This window comes from Primulina tabacum, chromosome 2 (genome assembly GCF_025594145.1).
Source record: "Primulina tabacum isolate GXHZ01 chromosome 2, ASM2559414v2, whole genome shotgun sequence".
NCBI lineage: Eukaryota > Viridiplantae > Streptophyta > Magnoliopsida > Lamiales > Gesneriaceae > Primulina > Primulina tabacum.
This window is the reverse complement of record NC_134551.1, coordinates 52895699-52919259: the sequence shown is the minus strand read 5'-3', so window position 1 is coordinate 52919259 and position 23561 is coordinate 52895699. Positions and strand designations below refer to the sequence as shown.

The window sequence follows — 23561 nt, the reverse complement described above, 5'->3', positions numbered from 1 at the left end:
ATGTTTTAAAAGTTCTAAAAACATCAACAAACATCTTTCAACAATTCTTTAAAAAGTATACTTAGAGGATTTTTATTTTTTTAGAAAAACAATTTTATAAAACTTTTACGAAAATCTTGTCCAATCCAAATTTTTTTTCATTTTTAAAGCAATAAAAATATTTTTAAAGTACTTGTCCAAACATAACTTAATATTCATAGATTAAAAATATTTTATATTTTCATGATATATACACACATGTTTGGTCATAAATTGTATACAAAAACGAAAAAAACCTCTCATCCCAATTAATTAACTTCATAAATAAATAAATAAAAATAAGTCGGGGGAAATTAAAAATTAAAATCTTAAAATCCATCCGTCCATGCATGTACGTACCACAAGCAGAGAAACTTATGAAAAAGCACGTAACTTTTAAAAGATCGACGTTTCGAGTCTTTTTGCTTTAAATAAAAATATTTTAAATATATTAATAGCTATTAATCATGAAACACGTTGGACGAATCAAATTACACGAGTGATTATATATGTTTTTCTTCACATAATTATATTTATATATATATATATATATATATATATATATAACTCAACTTTTCTTTTAATCGCAGTTTTTGCCGTAATTAATAACAGTATATTTGTATATAACTTATTAAAAAAGATCGTATTTAATTTGGGTGAAATCAATCAATACATTATTTGAATCTTAAATATGAATTTTAGGTAAGGTCCATATAATTATATGAATTAATATAATTTTTTTTATTCCAATAGTTTAAATTTTATATATATATATATGACAACAAATGCATCCGCAAAGTTGTAGCGGAGAAAGCAAATGAAAAAGGGCGCATCTTTCTTTTGGAATATTATAGAAAATCAAAATAGATTTCTGATGGAGAGTATTCTAGTGACGGATTGGCTGCCTCTCAATTTTATTTATTTATATGTTACCCAAAATTAAATTTCAAATCCGTATTATATGTATACGAAATGAATTTAAGACGTTGATTTGAAATCTAAGTTTTTCAAATTTTAAATCCAAATACAACCTTTAAAGTAATATAAAAAAATTAAGACATAATTCGTAAGAGTAGGTCTCTTGTGAAAAGGTCTTACGAATCTTTATCTGTGAGAATAAAAAGTAATACACTTAGCATAAAAAGTAAATTTTTTAATAAAAACTCCAAATAAAAGATATGTCTCACAAAATACGACCCTTGAGACCGTGTCACACAAGTTTTTGTCAATTCGCAAATAGTTATTTCATATATCATTATATATATCTTGTTGAAATAACAATGATTTGTGACAGAAAAAAAGAGAATGAATAATACAAACTAGTCAATTATGTAAAATTATAATAATAATTTAATAAATTTTTTTTAAAAAAATTATTAAATGCTTAGTTTTATGTTTAATTGGATAAGTGAGTGGTCATAGTGTACTTTGAGATGAATAATAAGTTGTAATGACAATTTGGAGAAAAAAATATATTGATGTGAGAGCAATTTGAGAAACAAAATATGATTGTTCTTTGAGTGACAAATTCTTGATATAGATTAAAGTTAATAAATAAAGAATTTGGAGCTTGTGGGATACAAAAGCAAAGGGGTGATATTTGGTTTGGCCCGAGATTCTTTGATTGATATCGATCATAGGAAAGATATAATTCCAAAAAGCAATGGAAAAAATATAAAGTGCTTTAGGTCATTCATGATTGCACTAATTAAACAATTTGCCATCACAAGTAGAATAAAATGATAGGCAAAAACTTGTATGAGACGGTTCCACAGGTCGTATTTTGTGAGACATATCTTTTATTTGGGTCATCCATGAAAAAATATTACTTTTTATTCTAAGAGTATTACTTTTTATTGTGAATATCGGTATGAATAACCCGTGTCATATATAAAGATTCGTGAGACCGTCTCATAAGAGACCTACTCAAAATGGTAAATGGTCCTTTTAAATTATATATATCATATCGTGTAACATATGATATTATTGACCCTTTGATTCATTGACTTTTTAAATCTAATTTTTGTGAACACAATATGTAATATGTGTGTTTGATTCCTTCGTTTTTTTCACGTGTAATCCTTTCCTCTATTGGACAAGGAAGGGCATTTTTTTTGCGGGTTAAAACAAGGAAGGGCATTTTTTTTGCGGGTTAAAACAAGGAAGGGCATTGGAAACCACTATATGCTCGCGGAGATTATTGTGGCCTTACAAATCCCAGCAAAAAAAGTATATATTTATTTTTAAGTGATGGTATATACTATACCATTTTGTATTTGATGAAATTTATCTCATGTAATTCGAATAAGTGTGTTTATTTGTTAATTTCTATATTTGACCAGGGAAAATACCGAATTTTTGATATATCAAGGTTACGGTACCGAAAAATACCGAATTTATCGAAATTTTTGGTATATACCGAAATTTTCGGTACGGTAACGGTACGGAATTCGAAATTTTCGGTATATATCGAAATATCGAAATAATATATATAAATGATACGGTAACCGTATATTTTTGGTATTTTCGATACAGTATACGATATCCGAAATTTCGTTACGGTATACCATACCGACTACCTCTTTATTTGACACGCTTAAAAATACGGGAACAAGTATAAAATGATGAAAAAAAGTGGTGCAAGTAAATGAATTCATCGTCGAATCTAAATATGAGGTAATCAAACAATTTAAAAATGATGAGATAGGGATCGAAATATTTGTGATATTAAAGGTTACAATAAAATAAAACTATGCCTATATTATCACAATATTACTAATTTTTTTATTAAATAATAAATAAAATAAAAATTCTTAAACAAAATAAAATAAAAATTCTTAAACAAAATAAGATAAATATATACATTTTTTTTAGATAAAAAAAAATATTTGTTTGGTGGGAGGCCATGATAAGTACGTTAACCCACTTCTTCTTAATGGCCATCAAATTCAAAGGTCACACCCCCGCAATTAAGTAGGCCGATGCCTATATAAACTACGTGTCTCAAGTGTTCAAACCCTAAGTGGCTTACTTGACTTATTTAAAGGACCATAATTTCATTTACTTTAATATGATTTTTGCAATTTGTTGATTTAGAAAACACGTGCAATTCACACCTTTTAAACTAAGCAACACTTTATTATTATTTGAAGGATAAAACATTTTATTATCAGTATCATGGTAACAGGGGCGGTCTTAAGAAAAAAGAGGTCCTGGGCGAAACTTATAATATGGTCCTCTTGTATTGATTCGAAATTCAAATGTATATTAAAAAAATTGAATAGCAAAATCAAAGTAAACCAAAATGTGTAGAAAACTACACATAGAAAAATGTTTACATAATTTCTCAAAATAATTTATTCAACAATCAATATTATTTAAAACGCACTCTTCTTGCGTTTTTTGAAGCAAAGTCATCAATTATGTCGTCATATGAGATATCCTCCAGTATGTCTTTTTCGATGCAGAGGATCGCCAAACTATTCAATCTCTCTTGACTCATTGTGGTTCTCAAATAAGATTTCAATAATTTTAACTTGGAAAAGCTTCTCTCAGCTGATGCTACAGTTACAGGAATAGTCAATAAAATTTGATACGCAACCACAACTGTAGGAAAAACATCCATTTTCAATGCAAACTCCAAAATTTTAATGGCTGTCCAAGATTTATTTGTGTCGTAAGCTTCAAGAGGTAGCATCTCTTGCAACATTTATAATTCTAAAAGCAGATCATGAGCATCAATATCAGACGCATCATCCTTAAAATTCACAATGAACTATTAAAATTCAAAATTCACAATGAACTATTAAAATTCAAAATGCATGTGCTAATTTAATTTAACACCAGTTAATTTAGCAATTCAAAATCAAATTCAACAAAAGTCCCAAATTTCAAAATTAGGTTTTGAAAATTCATACCTCTAATCTTCGACAATAAAAAATTTAATAAGGGATGACGAGGAGCAACAATGAGTACTGAAACAAAATTGAGATGATAGAAGACAATTGGAATGGAGGTTAGAGATTGGTCATATCGTATAGCTTCATCCGCCGAAATCGAAAATTGAGTCTTACGATTTGAGTATTGAAAATGCTGCTGTTATAATTTTTTTATCATATTTAGGTCTTATTATATATATAATATAATTAAAGTAATTATCTGGGTCCCAATACTATTATATATATATATATATTAAAAAAATTTGGGGCCCCCATCAAAATGGGGCCCTGGGCATGGGCCCAGTTTGCCCTTGGAAAGGGCCGGCCCTGCATGGTAATATATCTTTATTTTATCGAACTTTCGAATAAAATTCTACAAATGATTGGAATTATAAATCATTATGTTATATAATAAAACATATATGTGATGTGTGTAGACAGCGATCATGCATTTATTATTATTGCAAGGAGTATTTAGTAAATGTACATGGTAGCTTAATACTTATATAATATCTTCACCTTAATTCTTCTTTCTTTTCTTTTTTTTTTTTTAAGCCCTCACTTGATTAAGAACTAGCTTAAGTTGTACAATATGCAAAATAAAAAAAATATTTCGAGAATATTCTGTTAGATATAAGATTTGAATGTAAATAGGATTGTCGTAGAAAGTCATATTCTTTCTCCGCAACTGGTGAATCCGCGTACAAATAGTCTCTCTATGTGCATTGACAAACTTGACATTTTGCTGCATTTCCTTTTTCGTTCTTTATATACTTGATGTTGTTTGTACCTGGTGTCCTTCTTGAAATTCTGGAAATGTCCTTCTCGAGATCCTGGAAACAGCAACGATTCTTTAAGTCGAGGCAAGGATAAATCCTTTATCCGCAAGACGATATTGCCCGTATACAATTTCTTTACGTTAACGACAATCGTCTCTAAGATACAACGACTTTTATCAAGAGTAGTAGCACAACAAACTCTTGATTTCAACGAACAAAATTTGCAGTAATCTTTCAGGTATAAAAACGAAATTGAGTGCAGCAATATGACAAGAAATGCAACGAAAATTCAGCAGCCTATTCAAAATAATGAGGGGGTTATTTATAGATGATCACAGGATGTGATGAAGAGTCGCGTCTTTCCAGACCGGATGTGTTGAAGAGTCACAACTATGTATAATGGACACATGGTTTGGTGCAATAGCTGCCACGAACAGATGCTTTGATGCCAATGGACGCGCAAGATTTCTGAAACTGCGCAGCGCGCGCAGCCGCGCGACAACACGCGCGACCTACTGTTCTCGCCCAACAATTGGCCAGAACATCGCGCGCATCCGCGTGAGAAGCTGCGCGACCGCTCACAGCTTACTGTCCTCAGGCACATCAATGCGCGCGCACCCGCGCAAGAAGCCGCGCGGCCGCGCGCATTGCTCTGTTCGTTGGCCACCGAACCAGAAGCAAGCGCGCCCCTGCGCGATAATTGGCGCATACACGCGCCTCCGCCTGTCCATATGCATCATCATAAAATCTAATTTCCAAATAAATTTGGTCCAAAAAGATTAATATTGGTCAAAGACCGCACCTCACCTCACCGCACCGCGCCGAGTCGGGCCGGGCCGGGTCGGACGGGCGCGTGTGTGTTTAATTCACCGAGACCTAGCCTAGTAGCGTCTCTCCCTTTCTAAAAGCTTTGGTACCCCTTGGGGCCCAAACCCTTAGTCCACACTAGAACTAATAAGGAGGAAAACCTTTCTCTAAGCTTCCAATGTGGGACAACCACATTTCCATTCACACTTCCATTTTATTCACATTTTCTCTAACAATCCCCCACATGAATGAAATTTATGCATGTATGCAGATCCACTTGAAAGTTCTTTTGAACTATTATTGCATCGGGAAAGGTAACTTTTGGCTTTGAACCTTCCGTAGTAAAATACTATCGGATTTACTAGTTGCTTGGTGACGCGATGTCTTGAACCATTCAACCGTTTATGTAAACCAAGTCAACAGCATTTACACAACAATAGCTCTAACATATTTTGTTCTCATGTTGTGTCCGTTTCGGCCCTGGACCATATCTTAGATTCATAAGAGTTCTTGAAGCGGCCATCACTACGCACTTATATAGGTGATCTCCTATCAAGAGTATCCTGCCATACTCTACCTCTTAGGTAAAGGAATCATTAAAAAAAATTTTAACCTCACCACATGTTGCAGGTACATTTTACTTGGACGTTTTAGGAATGAGCCTTCATTGTTTCCAAGTGTTCTACCAATGTTTATAACTCAGTTTTCCCATTGAACCAAGGTTTTGGGATCTCCAATTCACAAGGTTGGGTTACCGCTATAAACATTTTTATTTTGTGGCTTTCAAGCCCATTCCCCTTATTAGTTTATACAATTGATCTCGATTTATACCTTTAATAAACGGATCCGCTAGGTTTTCCTTTGATTTCACATATTCAACAGAAATAACCTCATTTGAGATCAATTGTCTTATGGTATTATGTCTTCGACGAATATGTCGAGACTTACCATTGTTCATACTGCTTTGTGCTCTTCCTATTGCTGATTGACTATCACAATGAATAACAATAGAAGACACTGGTTTATTCCAACAAAGAATATCTTCTAGGAAGTTTCTTAGCCACTCGGCTTCTTCTCCTGCTTTGTCCAAAGCAATAAACTCGGATTCCATCGTGGATCGAGCTATACATGTTTGCCTAGAAGATTTCCACGACACCGCTCCTCCACCAATCGTGAACACATATCCACTTGTGGACTTGGAGTCTTTTGTGTCAGATATCCAATTTGCATCACAGTATCCTTCCAATACTGCTGGATATTTCGTATATATCAATCCAAAGTTCATGGTGTATTTTAAATATCCAAGCACTCTCGTCAAGGCTTTCCAATGATCCTTATTTGGATTGCTTGTAAATCTACTTAACTTGTTTACGGAATATGCAAGATCTGGTCGGGTACAATTAGTCAAGTACATTAGACTACCGATTATCCTTGCATATTCTAGTTGATCAATAGGTTCTCCTCGATTCTTTGCTAAATGAACACCCAAATCTAGAGGTGTTCTTGCCGAAGCATTGTCGAGTGCCTTGAACCTTTCAAGAACCTTTTCAACATAATGAGTTTGTGATAATATAATTCCTTCAGAATTCCTAGAGATTTTAATCCCTAATATTATATCACATAACCCAAAGTCTTTCATATCAAAATGCTTTTTCAACATTTTCTTAGTATTCATGATCAACTCATGATTATTTCCGAGGATTAACATGTCATCTACATAAAGGCAAACAATTACATATACATTTTCATTTCCTTTAATGTAGACGCACTTGTCACATTCGTTGATTTTGAAACCATTTGATATCATTGTGCTATCAAATTTTTCATGCCATTGTTTAGGTGCTTGTTTGAGTCCGTATAGAGACTTGACAAGTTTACACACCTTTTTCTCTTGTCCGGGTACAACAAACCCCTCGGGTTGTTCCATATAGATTTCTTCTTCCAATACCCCATTTAGAAAGGCTGTTTTAACATCCATTTGATGAATCTCAAAGTCATGCAACGCTGCAATGGCAATGAGAACACGAATGGATGTGATTCTCGTAACTGGAGAGTAAGTGTCAAAGAAATCATATCCCTCTTGTTGTCTAAACCCTTTGGCAACCAATCGAGCTTTATATTTATCTATAGATCCATATTCTTTATATTTCCTTTTAAGGATGCATCCTAAAGGTTTACAACCCGGAGGAAGATCAACTAACTCCCATGTGTGGTTGTACATTATGGAATCTATTTCACTTTTGATTGCTTCTTTCCAGAAAGGAGCTTCTGGATTTGATAGAGCCTCTTGAATAGTTCTTGGTTCATTATCTAACAAGTATGTTAGAAAATCGGGACCAAATGACTTTTCAACCCTCGCTCTCTTACTGCGCCTTATATCTTCATTGCCTTGAACGGGTGCAATCGAAGTTTCATAAGGTCTTTTGTTTAGACGGGATTCTTTCCTTTCTTTACAAGGAAACATATTTTCAAAGAATACGGCGTTCCTTGATTCAATTATCGTTCCCTCATTGATATCAGGAACTTCAGATTTGTGCACTAAGAAGCGATATGCACTACTATTAGTTGCATATCCAATGAAGATGTAGTCGATTGTTTTAGGCCCAATCTTAACTTGTTTTGGCTTTGGTATTTCTACTTTAGCCAAACACCCCCACATTTTGAGGTATTTGTAAGATGGTTTACGCTTTTTCCATTTCTCATATGGAGTCTCATTGTTTCCTTTGAGTGGTATTTTATTGAGAATGTAGTTCGCTGAGAGAATCGCTTCCCCCCACAAGTTTTGGGGTAAGCCTGAGTTTATCAACAACGCATTCATCATCTCCTTAAGAGTACGATTCTTGCGTTCTGCTACTCTGTTTGATTGAGGTGAGTATGAAACTGTAGTTTGATGAATTATGCCAGAGATTGTGCAAAATTATTCAAACGGAGCAACATACTCTCCACCTCGATCACTTCTTATCATTTTGATCTTTGAACTGAGTTGATTCTCTACTTCATTCTTATAAGCTTTGAATGTTTCTATTGCTTCATCTTTGCTTTTCAATAAATAGACATAGCAAAACCTTGTGCAATCATCAATGAATGTTATGAAATACTTTTTCCCACCTCAAGTTTGTACATATTTTAAATCACATATGTCAGTATGGATTAACTCAAGCGGCGTAGTACTTCTCGTTACCGAATGGAAAGGGACCTTTGCCATTTTTGCTTCAACACAGATCTCACACTTGTGTTGTGGATCCTTTTTAAATGTGGGTATTACATTTTGGTTTGCAAGTCTTTGCAACGTGTTAAAGTTAACATGTCCCAATCTTTCATGCCATAAATATGAACTTTCAATCAAGTACGCAGAATTTATAGCTTTATTCTTCGCCTCTTGACGGATAACATTCATTACATTCATCTTAAAGAGACCATTATCTTGGTACCATTTGCCTATAAAAACACCACTCTTGGTTAATACAAATTTTTCCGATTCGAACACAAGCCTAAAACCGGCCTTACTCAACAAAGAACCAGAAACCAAGTTCTTCCGAATGTCCGGGACATGCAGTACATTCTTGAACGTTACTTCTTTGCCTGAAGTCATCTTCAGCACTACTTCTCCAACTCCTACGACATCAGACGTTGTAGAGTTTCCCATAAATAGTTTCCTTTCACTGTTGGGAGAGTAGGATGAGAACATCTCCTTCTCGGCACAAATGTGGCTAGTAGATCCGGTGTCTATCCACCACTCTCTTGGATTGTCCACCAAGTTGGCTTCAAATACAACAGCAGATAAATCAAGTTGCGAAATATCAACTGGTACATACCGTTCTTCGACGACATTCGCTTGCCTTTGTTTCTGCTTATTATTGTCTCTTTTTGGAAGACGACAATCTTTTGCCATGTGATTCGGCTTGCCACAATTGAAGCAATTCCCTTTGAACTTCTTGGCTTTTCCTTGTTTCTTGTCATCGTTCGGTCGCTTTCTCTTGTGACTAGTACTTGATTCCGCTAGATTTGCTTTAGCTTCGGATTCCATCGCCCTTTTATACGTCTTGGCCTCACAGTTTCGGTTGTCTTCCTCGATTCTAAGTCTCACGATTAGATCTTCGAGTTTCACCTCCTTGCGCTTATGTTTAAGATAGTTTTTGAAGTCCTTCCACACAGGCGGCAACTTCTCGATTAGTGCTGCTACTTGGAAGGGCTCGTTCAATAACATTCCCTGAGAAAGCAAGTCATGAAGAATGATTTGAAATTCCTGCACTTGGCTAATCACGGTTTTGGAGTCGGTCATTTTGAAGTCTAGGAATTTTCCAACAACAAACTTCTTAATGCCCGCATCCTCCGTCTTGTACTTTTTCTCCAAGGAATCCCACAATTCCTCTGTAGTCTTTACTGAACAATAGACACTATAAAGTGTGTCATCAAGTCCATTTAGGATGTAATTCCTGCATAGGAAATCGTTGTGGTTCCATGCTTCCACAGCGTTTCTTCGTTGTGTGTCGGTATCATCTTCTGCAACTGTAGGTGGATCCTCATTCAGAAAACGAGACAGACTCAGGGTAGTGAGATAGAACAACATTTTCTGTTGCCAACGTTTGAAGTCGGCACCGGTGAATTTCGATGACTTTTCACCAGGAGCGGGAGCAGTGGCCATAGGAGTGAATGATGTGCTTGACATTTTCAGAATTTAGAGATGTAGAACACGTAATATCGTCTTGCGATTGTTGTTTATACCTGGTGTCCTTCTTGAAATTCTGGAAATGTCCTTCTCGAGATCCTGGAAACAGCAACGATTCTTTAAGTCGAGGCAAGGATAAATCCTTTATCCGCAAGACGATATTGCCCGTATACAAGTGCTTTACATTAACGACAATCGTCTCTAAGATACAACGACTATTATCAAGAGTAGTAGCACAACAAACTCTTGATTTCAACGAACAAAATTTGCAGTAATCTTTCAAGTATAAAAACGAAATTGAGTGCAGCAATATGACAAGAAATGCAACGAAAATTCAGCAGCCTATTCAAAATGATGAGGGGGTTATTTATAGATGATCACAGGATGTGATGAAGAGTCACGTCTTTTCAAACCGGATGTGTTGAAGAGTCACAACTATGTGTAATGGACACATGGTTTGGTGCAATAGCTGCCACGAACAGATGCTTTGATGCCAATGGACGCGCAAGATTTCTGAAACTGCGCAGCGCGCGCAGCCGCGCGACAACACGCGCGACCTACTGTTCTCGCCCAACAATTGGCCAGAACATCGCGCGCATCCGCGCGAGAAGCTGCGCGCTCAGGCACATCAATGCGCGCACGCCCGCGCAAGAAGTCGCGCGGCCGCGCGCATTACTCTGTTCGTTGGCCACCGAACCAGAAGCAAGCGCGCCCCTGCGCGATAATTGGCGCATACGCACGCCTCCGCCTGTCCATATGCATCATCATAAAATCTACCGCACCGAGCCGAGCCGGGCCGGGTCGGGTGGGCGCGTGTGTGTTTAATTCACCGAGACCTAGCCTAGTAGCGTCTCCCCCCTTCTAAAAGCTTTGGTACCCCTTGGGGCCCAAACCCTTAGTCCACACTAGAACTAATAAGGAGGAAAATCTTTCTCTAAGCTTCCAATGTGGGACAACCACATTTCCATTCACACTTTCATTTTATTCACATTTTCTCTAACACTTGAAAGTATCTGCATATTACTGTTCGCTGACATCAAGAGATTGTTGTGTCGCACTTTCTCTATTCAAATTCTTTGCATCTTAGGGACGGCGACCATCACCGTAAAGCACTGTTATACGAACAATTTCGTCTTGCGGATAAAAGATTCATCATTGCATCTACTTTACAGTACTGTGTTGCTGCCTTGTTTCAGGATACAGTCTTGGTGACATTTCTATCATTGGCCGATGACATAACTTACAGCGGCACGTTCTATTTATAAGCCAATGTAGCGGTGGTGGCATGGACGCATGGTTATTAGTGTAATTCTGTTTACCGGACGAACGGCGCTTGAGGCTGGAGGAGATGGAGGAAATATTCAGCAAAGGCGCCCTAAGTTCCAAGAATAGGAACAAGCAAGTGGAACTTCTCCATACTTAACATGATTGATTATACACAACTCCTAGTTCCAGTTTAATGCCATTTACAGAAAACTAAATCTTGTTTGCTGTAATTTGATGATGATGAATTAATATGTGCAAATGGTTACTTGATATTGTGTGGACTTAATTTATGAAAAGTGTGTAATTAAGTAGATAAAAAGGTCATAAAATTAGTTTTAAATATCGCTATAAGCCGTCGAATCTGGCAAACCAATAAAATTAATGTTTAGAATTTTCTCTGGTTTTTTAATATATAAAAATTCTTAAATGTTTATTCAATTCATTTAAGTTCTTGTCATTTCTAAAAATCCAAATAAAAAATATTACGTCTTTTGCGAGACGATATCACATATCTTTATTCTTAAGAAGATTTATGTGATAAAAAAAAATTATCTTCCTAAAAACATGGATTTGCTTATTAGTATAACATTACAAATTCAAGAATGAAGTGCATATGAAAGAAATGAATATTTTCTTGTTATATTAATAAGAATGAAACCTAATTATAGTATGAGGAGATCAATTCCAATAAGTGATCATGTCCACACAAAACCCTAAGAACATGGGCAACCTTCCAGGTGTCCAATAAGTCATCATGTTGTTCTTCACAAACAACCCCGGTTTTGATCTCTTCTACGCCAGATATACAATCCTAGCTCGTATCTCAATTCCATCAAAGAAACGGGCAAAGTAGTAATGCATTCCAACGCACAGCAGAAGAACAAACAAGCTAATTTCATGCGAAAAATGTGCCCGAATTTCGACCGGGAAGATGGGCTGGAGACTGTGCTTGAGGTGCCGATCCCAGAGGACATGTTCACCAGGATGGGGAATAATGTGGCGGTGCGGTGGCAGAACATGGCGACGTGGATGAAAGCTCAGACTTCCGATAAGTGGTCCTCGCCGATCATTGCCGGAAGATACAACGAATTGAGCTTTCTTCTGTATTTTGTGGGATCTCCTCTTATACCTATGCAAGTTCAGTTGGATCAATCCATACATCGTCCCATTAAACATGCTTCCATTGTAAGTAAACGATGCCCAATTTAGCCTTACATTCTCTTTGGATTTTAATCTTCTGATTATTTCTTGGAAAATTACTGTAATGCTTGCATGAGAATGAGGAATTTGAGTGAAAACTTGTGATATTTCACCATTCATTTATAACATATTATATAATTTATTACAAACCACTTTTCTTTTCTAAATATCATCATTTTTAGGAAGCTTCAACAGCCAAATACATAGTGCAACAATACATAGCGGCAACAGGAGGGCAACCGGCACTGAACGCAGTAAACAGCATGTGTGCGATAGGCCAGGTTAAGATCAGTGCATCAGATTTTCATCAAGGTGATAATGAAAGTGTCAAGGTCACGAGCACGGAGGAAGCGGGAGGCTTCGTGCTGTGGCAGAAGAATCCCGACAAGTGGTGTTTAGAGCTGCTGATTTCGGGATGCAAGGTTATATCAGGAAGCAATGGCAAGATTGCTTGGAGACAGTCCTCGAATCAGCAAAGGCCAATGTCGAAGGGTCCTCCTAGACCTTTACGTCGATTCTTACAGGTAATTATGATGCTTCATTTTCGAAACATTCCGCCTCGACTCCGCTGTCATTTTCCTATTCATGATATGATAACTTTTACAGGGCCTGGATCCACGTTCAATAGCCAATTTGTTCATCGATGCAGTATGCATTGGCGAAAAAATAATAAACGACCAAGATTGCTTCATACTAAAGCTAGATGCAAGCCAATCTACATTAGAAGCACAGAACAGCCCGAAATCCGAAATCATTCATCACACTATATGGGGATACTTTAGCCAAAGATCCGGCCTGCTGGTTAAGTTAGAGGATTCCAGATTACTCACAGTGAAAACCAGTAAAGATGATGGGGACGTTTTCTGGGAAACGAGCATGGAATCTGTGATCGAAGGCTACAAGTATGTAGATAATGTGAATATTGCACATAGTGGGAAGACATTTGTCACTGTTTTTAGATATGGGGAGCAATCTGCAAATCACAAAAGGGAATTGGAAGAATCCTGGAAAATCGAAGAGGTCGATTTCAATGTTTCCGGTTTGAATTCTGAATTCTTCATGCCTCCAACTGATTTTAAGCTAAAATAACACAGCAAGAAGGTGACAAACTTTCAGCAGTTTTTGTTGTTTCATAGTTGTTAGAATTCATGAAATCACGTACTGAGATTATGACATATTTGATATGATTATTTCAAAAGCGCTGTTTCATTCAATTTTGTCTTAAATTCTACAAATATGTAGCGATTTATAATCTCATCCTCCCATGAGTAATGCAGTTGAATTTACTTATATTTTTTTTATGATTAGACTACAAGTAATAATATGATATAAGAAATTTATTATTAAAATTGTTTATATTTTAATACACACTTAAATTCAAACAATTTGTGACAAAGAATGCCTCCTCCAATATTCAAATTTTTTTAAGATATTTACATTATTACAGTGTCAGATCTTTGTGAATAGAAGACTTTACAAAAACCAACCAAAAATAATATTAGACTTGGTATAGATATTTTTTATTGAATTTAAATTACAATATTACCCTTAATAAATAATATTATAAATATTTTATTAATATTTTCAAATGAACAAAATGGTAATATAATAATATTTCAAATTTAATCAAATTAATCAATTAAATCAAACATTGTACTAACTATCATTTTATATATTTTATTATTAAAAAATATTATTTATCTTCATCTTATTTATATCATACCACAAACCAAACAATACTTATATAGTATTATTCAACAATGGGCCAGAAATAATCAATACTATATCCAAAAAAAATGTAATAAAAACAATTAAAGATTAAAAAAAATTATTTTGATGTGTTTATGTTAAATTACTAATAATCTCTCCCTATGTATCAAGTGGGAGGATGTTATCATGTATTTTATAGATCTAAGACTTCTTAACCTCAATTTAAAGAGGATGGATATTTTTTTTTTTTAAAAAGATGATGAATATTTTAAGAAATAGGTCTTTTGTAATACAGTCTTAATCTTTATTCATGAGACGAGTCAACTCTACCCATATTAAAATTTAATTGACATAAATAAAATATATGTATCACAAAATTGACCAATGGTGCCAGAAAAATTTTGTGATGTATTAAATATTTATCATAGATTTTTATATTAATTATCTTTTAAGATATAATAAACAACTTTTATCAATAAAAAAAAATTATCGTGTAAATAAAAATTTTCTTTTACAATATTTTTGCTTTTTTCTTAAACACAAAGTTGAATACAATTCTTTTAATCATTATATAACATATAAATTTACAAGAATTATATTTTGAGTTTTTGTTATTATATCATGAGATTTTGTATCGATTTTTTTATATTATAAAAATTGTATAAATATAATTATACATGTAGCATTAGTTTATAATATATTACTAAATTATATGCCAATTATGAGTTTTATTAGGTAAATTTCAATTTATTTTGAAATACTCTATTAGGTAATTTCACAGCCTAATAATCAGGGATATGTTTGGTATCATATTTCTAGATTCTTTAAACCCTTCCAAAGAAACACAATATCAGCCTATCTCCACCGTTGATATACATTCCATGTCATCGATCCCGATAAGGAAAATCGAACGGCCAGAGATAACTAATGCGTCAACTGCACAAACCCAACCGCGGTCAAACTTAACTCAACCCTAACCTTACCCTGAGTCATTCAACTCGGGCCCGACTCGCCTCCATTATCTATGAGCGAGCGAGATAACCTCACTGGAAATGGTGTTTTAGAGAGAGACAAATATATACGAAAATTGGAATTCCAAATCTATTGTTGCAAGCTTACGCCTCAAAGTTTAAACAAAAAATTAATCATTTACGTTTATTAAATTGGTGGGTAAAGCTTTGTGAATTTGATCAGTAAAGAGAAAGGGTTTGATTAATTAATGGATGAGATCTGGGAGAGGGCGGTGGAGGCTGCATTAGACGGTCAAACGGACGTCGCTTCCGTCCGATCGTTAACTCTAGACGGCGCCGTTAAGTGCCTTCACGGTCGTTTACCTCAGCCGTCACTTTTCGAGAAGTTTCACAGCCTGCAGCACTTCTCCATAGCGAATATAGGCGTCTCGTCGCTAGAGCAGTTCCCTCACCTCCGAAATTTGCAAAGGCTAATCCTGTCAGACAACAGGATTGCCGGAGGCTTAGAGTTCCTTGTTGAAGCGGGTCTTGGTTCGCTGCGGGACCTCGACTTGTCCAATAATCGAATTTCTGATATTAACGACTTGAGGCCGTTGGCGGAGCTGAGGTTGGATTCTTTGGATCTTTATGAGTGCCCGGTAACACGGATGAAGGACTACCGGGCCCAGGTTTTTGGTTTAATTAGGTCTTTGAAGTATTTGGATAAGATGGATGTAGATGAGAATGAGAGGCCGGAATCGGAGGACGAAGAAGAGGATGAAGAAGAGGAGGATGATCCTGGGAGCGGAGAGGTTGATGGGGAGGATCACCCGTTTAGGTTGAACAACGGCGATCAAGCTGGGATGGAGGGAGTTGTGGATGTAGACGAGGACGAGGAGAGTGATGCTGATGAGGAGGAAACAGAAATTCCTAGAGTGGTCGACGGGTTGAGCAGAGGAGGTGGCAGGGAATCTCATCCCCATCCGAATGGTTTTGGGGTGGTTGCTGTGGATGGGGAGGATGATGATGATGAAGGAGAAGAAGACGATGATTTGGTGGAGGTGTACGAGAATGACGAGGGAGAGGATGAGGATGTGGTGGAAGTACATGAGATTGATGACAGTGAGGAAGAAGATGGTGTGGAGGAGGATGAGGACGAGGATGAAGATGAGGAAGAAGAGGTGAACAATGATGAGAGGGATTTTGGGGAGGCGGGTGGTACTGGGAGGTTGACGAGTGCGGAGGGTGAGATTGATGGGCATGAGCAAGGTGAGGATGATGCAGATGAGGACGATAATGGGGAGACTGGGGAAGAAGAACAGGCTGTTGAGGAGGATGGTGATTTTGACGATGAGGATGAGGTGATGGATCCCTCTATACCTGAGAAATGACCTTGCTTTCTTATATATTCTTGATGGTTGAATTCAAAGTATAGTTAATTGAGAATTTGCAATGGATTATCTTGTTGCTTTATGCTAATGTTTTTGTGTTCTATGAACCGTGAGTAGTATTATTAGCTAATACAGATAGATAGTTAGATGCACAATGCGTGTCATGTGAACTCTAATTGTTGGTGCTTTCTTCACACAGCATAGGGTTCTTGAGCAGGGGCTGATCCCACTTTTTACAGCACTTACAAATTTTTTGTTGGAAATCAATCTGTCAACTTTAAATTTTTTGTTCCTAGGTTATTGTGTGCATATGTAGCTAAAAGTCATGGTCGGTATGTCAAAGAAATGTTCTTTTTTCTGTCATAATTGTCAAGGCTTCTGAAGTTTTTCAATTCTAAGTCGAGCACAACATGATTTCATTTTTTGGGTATTTCTTTAGATTCTTACTATTTTTTGTGTTTTGCAATAGAAAATCAGTCAAAATGGAAGTTTTTGTTGTGAATAGATCTTGTAGTAGTTTGCTGGAAGCACTTTCGTGCTTGAGAACTCATTTTCTGTAAAAACTTGATGGTTTGAAGTTTCTAGGAAAAGTTTTCTAAAGATGCATGACTAAAAGCGAGCCTTTTCGAGGTCATTAAATACCAAGAGGATAAATGAAAAGGGTTCCATGCTGTTAGTTATTTAAGAGTAATATTTTTTGCCATCAAACTCTACCTGTTGAATCCTTGCTTTGTACATAAAACCTGTGTCTTGCAGTTGTCTTGTTCTGCCATCAACGTCCTGATTAAGTGGTTCATTGATCTTATTTTTGTATGCTACTTTTTGTTGTTACTTTAGCCGGGACTGAATTATATGTTATTTATTATGTTATTTTCTGAAATGTGTAATTTTTTCAAAGTTAAGGTGTATCTGCAGAATACGAGTGTTTATCCTGTCTCTTTTTAGATTGGTTTGCTTTTAATAGTGTGATGATTTGGTAGCTGAGTGTGATTTGTGAACATTCTTTGATTTTGGTTCTCTCTTAATGGCACCTTATTCTTGCATTCTCTTCTCTTTGGATATGCTTAATTTATCATTTATCTTGCTGCAGCGTCCAAATACTTTTGAAGAAAAAACCATGTCTACTAATTGGATATGAATTTCAAGTATGTTGTTTCAACTAACTGAATTTAGTTTATTACAGGAAGAAGATTACGACAATGGGTATCTTGTACAACCTGTTGGGCGTGCTGAGCCTCAAACAGGTGGTAGTGACCTGGACCCTGGAGACGAGGATGAGGATCTTGAAATCGAGGAAGATCTCGAAGAAGAAGATGATGAGGAAAACCTAGATGGGGAAATTCAAGAATTGCCATCATCTTCATCCGACAAAAGGAAAAGAAATGAAGATTCTCATAAAGATAATGACAATGATGATATGCTGCCATTCAGCAAATCCTCGAAGAACCATTAGCGGGAGCAATTGTGGTTACGTGAGGTTTGTTATTTGAAAATGGCCGACACTTGAAGTCAACTTGGTTTGCAGGTTGCCCTTTGTTCTTATTTTGGAGGGAATTTTGAGGTGGATAGGTGTTATAATGTTTAAAAAGTGGTTATGTGTTGGGTTTCATGCAGTAGCCGTTGGTTCTTGGGTTTAAATGGTAGTTGTTTGGGGTTTTCAAACGGAGGGAAAGTAGAAAAAAATTGGATGTTGGAGGAACTTGTTCTTTCAATTTGTTCTGTTATGAATTTGGCTTGTATTTAAACAATCAAAATACCGGGATCGACGTCGTTTTGGTAAATTGCTTTGCTCCCACGTGCCTACGTGATGATGTACAGTTACCCAACTTTTACTCGTTAGACAATATAATAATAATAATGTTTATGGTATACTGGGTTTTTCACGACTCTGCGGGTGATGGTTAGAAAATGGAAGCACGCTTTTGTCGATTTGGGCTGCCTCGCGATTCGGCCCTTGATGAGATTTGCACCAAACGGATCACCGAGTTTTTGGATATCATTGGGCCTCGCTGTACTTCTTAACGCGTAAAATCTGATGTCTTTATCATTTTCGTCTGATACTGAGTGAACAACTACTTTAAATAGTTAAAAAAAATTTGTGTATATATGTATCGTTTGGTTCGTGTATGAGATAAATAGTATAATTTTTGATTTGATTGATTAATTTGATTAAATTTGAGATAACGTGATATTATCGTTTTTTGAAAATATTAATAAAATATTTATAATATGATTTATTAAAGAAAATATTGTAATTTTAATTCAATGATTTGATTGATGTGGGATAAATTATTGATAATTTGATTGATGTAAGATAAATGATTGATAGATGGATAAATAATATGATGCATGAAACATGATATTAAATTGGATAAAAATATGGATAAATAATATAGCGAATCAAACGGTAATATGATTATTGTGGGCCCTGTAATAGTCGTTTTTGTTTTATTAACATTAAATAATTTTTTACATTAAAATTACTACTTTATACTCTAAAAATGATATTCGGTGATCAATTATACTGTACAATTTATAATTAAATTGAAATTTGATTATTGTCAAAACATATTCTACTAATGTCGAATTTAGTATATTATATCAGCGATATTTTTATAAATATATATATATATATATATATATATATATATTATGGTACTGTAAAAACAAATACAACAAAATTTTATTTTATTAGAAAATATATATTGACGATGTTAATTTATAAATTTCACGGGGTTGAATTCGAATACCCCGTGACTTGTGAGGTTGGAGTTTCACGTCTGACTGTCTGAGCTCCCAAATCCTAAATAAATAATCGTACGTACCATTAAAATTGCCAAGATTCAATTGCAGTGGGATCAGCTAAAAGGCTAGCTTACCTGCACGAAGACTGCAAGAAAAACGTCATCTTATATTTTTCATTCGATTGTTAGTTCCATCACCTTAGGAAGAAGAAAATCGGGAAGTTCGAGGTTTTCTTTTGTAGCTGAGTCTTCATTTTCATCAAGATCATTCAATTTAAGTTTTAAAAAAAAGGAGAGCCGTTGAGGTACTTGGCTCCTGAGTATAGATCAAGCGGCAAGCTCACAGAAAAATCAGACGTTTTCTCGTTTGGAGTCGTGTTTTTGGAGCTAATAACTGGCCGCAGACGTGTGGACCTTACCAACATAACCATAGAAGATATACATACAGCCAGGGGATAAACCCATTCCTATCCCAACAAGGCAAGACCCCAGATTTTTGTTTGTTGACAGAGATGCGATAAATTTCAAGACGGAACGGAACTGTTTCTCCATACCCTTCACGGGTGTCATCTTGATAAAAGTGAAAAAGTCCACAATGTGGCAAAACTAGCCTTAAATACCTACAACCAGAAAGAAGTTATATTTAATATTATTAAAAGTTTTCATTATTGAATCGGCATTATAATTTTTTTTGTGCATGTTTTTCGTTTGGCTGCAGCAAAAGAATTTCAATCTCGAGAAGGTTTGCAAGCTCAACCATATAGGTCCATATTTTTGCATGACATTCAGTGCAAAGAATGCTTAAACTAGCGAGTGCCATCTTTTTCGAGGTGGTGTTCAATATTTGACTCGTGTTGTATTGCTTTGTGAGATCAAGTCAATTTTTATTATTGTGAAAGGCATATATGTCCTAAGTTATTACCATGTTTGTAATTTAATATCGTGATAATCTTAAAAGTTATTTGTTGGTAAATTTGAGTAACGAGGATTGTGATGGGATGGCTGGGATGTTGACAGTGTTATACTGATTTTAATTTATTGATTGATTTATTTCATTTTTCGACATAAATGGTTTCTTTTTTGTTGTTTATATATTACTTGTTCATAGCCGAAGAATAAATAAAATTCAGAAATAGTTCTTGATAGAAAACTGAAGTCGGTATCATAATCCCATCACACCTCCATATTTTGCAGAGCCTTTAATAATTGGAAACGCTTGTGAAACAAGATCATTTGCACCTTCGACGACTCTTATCGAGAGAATCACTTTTACTTGACATGACTTGATTAGGCTACTCAGATTTATCTTAGGTAAAACTTGGATTGATAGTTTTGAATTAATGGATTCACTTCATTTCAAGTTTTCACGAAAACATTTCTAGCTTGCTACTTGGAAACACAATTACCATCAGACAACAGATGAGTAAGCATGAAATCAAGACATTTATCTCAGACTTCAATTTTTCCAGGCAAGACACAAACCTTTCTAGCTTGCTACTTGGAAACACTGTTGCCTATTTATTAATAGATATGTATACAGAAAAAACAAGCTACCCCTGCTAAACGTGTGGTATGGTGAATTTGCCAACTCTTGGCGACAGCAAGAATTGTGCATCAGAAACAGTCAAGATCTTTGGTATAGACATTCCGCCCGAGATCACAATCTCTACCGTCACATGCAAAGCAAAAGGAGAAGGTACACCGTATCAATAGTCTCTTAAGTCTTAACAAATCCAAGAAAGTTCTAAATTTGTAGTTTTGCGTCAAGATTTTACCTATGCCCTCTCGAACTGAAAGATTAGGCCTCATAATTTCTTTCGAATTGATAAGAAATATGTCTCCGAGATAAAGGTGGTTTGTGGGCACATAAACACAACAAAGTTCCTCTGCACCTGTACTTTTACGAAGAATAACAGTCGACGTAATGAAGCCAAACGTATACTCCCCAATACGAGGATGTTTTACAATCGCCACTTCTTTGAAGGCTTGAGATGTCTGATCTGAACAAGTGAAAGGTACTTGGTATCTCTAACAGATGTGATATTTGCTAAACAAGCTAGATTTACCTGGAGAAATCGCTGCACTGATTTGTTTTGAGGCTGCATATATATAACTCATAAGGGGCATCTTCTTAATAAACCATTCCCCCAAAGCAAGAACCGACGTACCAACCCAAGAAGACATGAACACTCCAACCAAGAAGATGAAAGTAATTGAGGTCACAAAGCCTAGGCCTGCCATTGAAAAATCAAAACTATAGGCATTATTGCTGAGACCTGTATCATTTTTTTGCCTCGAATATGGAATCCTTTATTTTGTGTGTGTGTATCATTACATAAATCTGGAATAAGCAGCATACCGAATGAGTTGATTCCCAGATGGCTATAAACTGGGGAGAAGAACCCATCCACAAAATGAATGAACCACCATGTGAAGTAGAATGTGATGGCTATTGGAAGTAAGATAACACTGCAAAAATGTAACCATTTGGCAAAGACTATTATGAAAACATGCACAAAAAACAAATTTCTAGATGTTCTCTGATCTTCGTATAAAACATTCGAAGAGAAAAAGATTCAACCACTTTTATGATTGCTCGGGCAAAGAACAACAAGCCACTGGCTCGTGAAAAGCAATTGTTAAAAAACCAAAGAGTAGTTAGCTTTCGACATTTAATCTCTTTCAGATACTACTTAAAGTGTATGAACAAGGAATAAGAAAACAACTGAGATTTTATAAACTCAGTAAAAATTCGGACATAACAAGTTACATGGAAGTGATAGAGCATGGACAGAAATCAATACCTTGTTTTGAATATATATATATATATATATATATTCTTGAATGGATCAAAGAACACTCACACAGTCGAGTTTTCCATTCTAATTCAAGGAAGTTAATTCATGATTTTATATGGTTCTTTGCTTTGTCTCAAAGTTCATCGTGTACAAAAATAAGCCTAAATGAGTAAGAAAAACAGCAAGTAAGGAAGTAGCAAAATCTAGCGGCACACATGACTGACCATCCTGTCATAAACTTTTTCGATGCCCAACTACGAATAACCTTGCTGAATGCCTGCAAAAGAGACCCGAAAACATCAACCCGTTTCCCTGCAAATCTTTTCATTACTCACAGAACATCAAGAATCCATCATCATCAAGTTAATCAGCTAGATTCAGACAGAAAAGATAACAAAGAGCGAGCCGCCTATCGTTCTTCCACGACTGGAAATACGAATAAAAATTTAAAAACGCAGCTTTCACACTCCACCTTTTAAATTTCATTAAAATATTTCCACGTACAAACGCTCCACTTCCCCTAAATGTAAAACCCACACACGATCGACTTACTATTCATTACGTAAAGAAGGCTCAGTGTTAATCAAATTTGAATCGTATTCACGCCATGCATGCTGTTCGGAGGATAAAATCAAGTGAAAGATCACGAAGACATACGTACGATTACTGGAAGAGAAAAAAAGAAGCTGATCACCTCCTTGCCGGCGGAGGATTGATGGGAGGCGGCGGGGGAATCGAATGGAGATGATGATTTGGAGGAAGAATCATCAAATCCTCCGACGGTGGAAATAGTGGGTATAAGGCGTTCCAGATCTCTATCCTTCTGCTCCCTCGTTCCCATCCAGATAATGTCTGTTACAATTTTACCCAACCCTTCATTCTTATAGTTATATATATATGTTTTCAACTCATGTTAAAATCTACCACTATACAATTGTACGTCATATGGAACATACTCGGCGGCGGAGTCAGAACTTTACTTTACCGAATTAGAATTTTAAATTTTAAAATTTTTTAATATTTTAAATTTATTTACCCGGACTAATATCGTATTAATCTAAAATTATACAAAATTTACCTATAAATTTTTAAAAAAATAATTGAACCACCCGGGCTTTGATCCGCTCGTATTTTTGTACATATACATACATACAAAAAATTTATACACACAAACTGAGTCACTGACCCATATATTTGTTTATGTGTACAGATATAGTCTCTGTTATACTTGAAAATAATACCTTCATTATAGTTTAATATAATATGTTCAATTAAATATTTAAATTCAATT

The 23561-nt window shown here is 35.5% G+C and overlaps 3 protein-coding genes across 3 annotated transcripts; 2 read left to right on the top strand and 1 right to left on the bottom strand.

The window, feature by feature from the left end:
* The first annotated feature begins 12293 nt into the window (after window positions 1-12293).
* Window positions 12294-13967, top strand: LOC142538070 (uncharacterized). Its single transcript, XM_075643513.1, has 3 exons — window positions 12294-12662; window positions 12860-13201; window positions 13284-13967. Exons 1-3 carry the CDS (start codon window positions 12333-12335, stop codon window positions 13764-13766), a joined length of 1155 nt encoding a protein of 384 aa, XP_075499628.1. The 5' UTR covers window positions 12294-12332; the 3' UTR covers window positions 13767-13967.
* A 1458-nt stretch (window positions 13968-15425) lies between these two features.
* On the top strand, window positions 15426-18523 carry LOC142536920 (acidic leucine-rich nuclear phosphoprotein 32-related protein-like). Its single transcript, XM_075642346.1, has 2 exons — window positions 15426-16698; window positions 17912-18523. The coding sequence occupies exons 1-2, from the start codon at window positions 15607-15609 to the stop codon at window positions 18179-18181; spliced, it is 1362 nt and encodes a 453-aa protein (XP_075498461.1). The 5' UTR covers window positions 15426-15606; the 3' UTR covers window positions 18182-18523.
* Window positions 18524-20827: 2304 nt separating this feature from the next.
* Window positions 20828-23149, bottom strand: LOC142538069 (protein LIKE COV 3-like). Its single transcript, XM_075643512.1, has 6 exons — window positions 22965-23149; window positions 22495-22547; window positions 21832-21941; window positions 21539-21706; window positions 21248-21472; window positions 20828-21138 (listed from the first exon to the last, which is right to left on the bottom strand). Exons 1-6 carry the CDS (start codon window positions 23109-23111, stop codon window positions 21032-21034), a joined length of 810 nt encoding a protein of 269 aa, XP_075499627.1. The 5' UTR covers window positions 23112-23149; the 3' UTR covers window positions 20828-21031.
* Between the last annotated feature and the right edge of the window lie 412 nt (window positions 23150-23561).

What these genes read in the sequence shown, in the direction of transcription:
- LOC142538070 (XM_075643513.1), top strand. Translation starts at nt 12,333, where the DNA reads ATGCATTCCAACGCACAGCAGAAGAACAAACAAGCTAATTTCATGCGA. An exon ending in CCATTAAACATGCTTCCATT is followed by an intron (nt 12,663 to 12,859) that starts GTAAGTAAACGA and finishes CATCATTTTTAG; the next exon opens with GAAGCTTCAACAGCCAAATA. An exon ending in CTTTACGTCGATTCTTACAG is followed by an intron (nt 13,202 to 13,283) that starts GTAATTATGATG and finishes TAACTTTTACAG; the next exon opens with GGCCTGGATCCACGTTCAAT.
- LOC142536920 (XM_075642346.1), top strand. Translation starts at nt 15,607, where the DNA reads ATGGATGAGATCTGGGAGAGGGCGGTGGAGGCTGCATTAGACGGTCAA. An exon ending in ATTTTGACGATGAGGATGAG is followed by an intron (nt 16,699 to 17,911) that starts GTGATGGATCCC and finishes AGTTTATTACAG; the next exon opens with GAAGAAGATTACGACAATGG.
- LOC142538069 (XM_075643512.1), bottom strand. Translation starts at nt 23,111, where the DNA reads ATGGGAACGAGGGAGCAGAAGGATAGAGATCTGGAACGCCTTATACCC. An exon ending in AAAAAGTTTATGACAGGATG is followed by an intron (nt 21,942 to 22,494) that starts GTCAGTCATGTG and finishes ACATTTTTGCAG; the next exon opens with TGTTATCTTACTTCCAATAG. An exon ending in TCTGGGAATCAACTCATTCG is followed by an intron (nt 21,707 to 21,831) that starts GTATGCTGCTTA and finishes TTTCAATGGCAG; the next exon opens with GCCTAGGCTTTGTGACCTCA.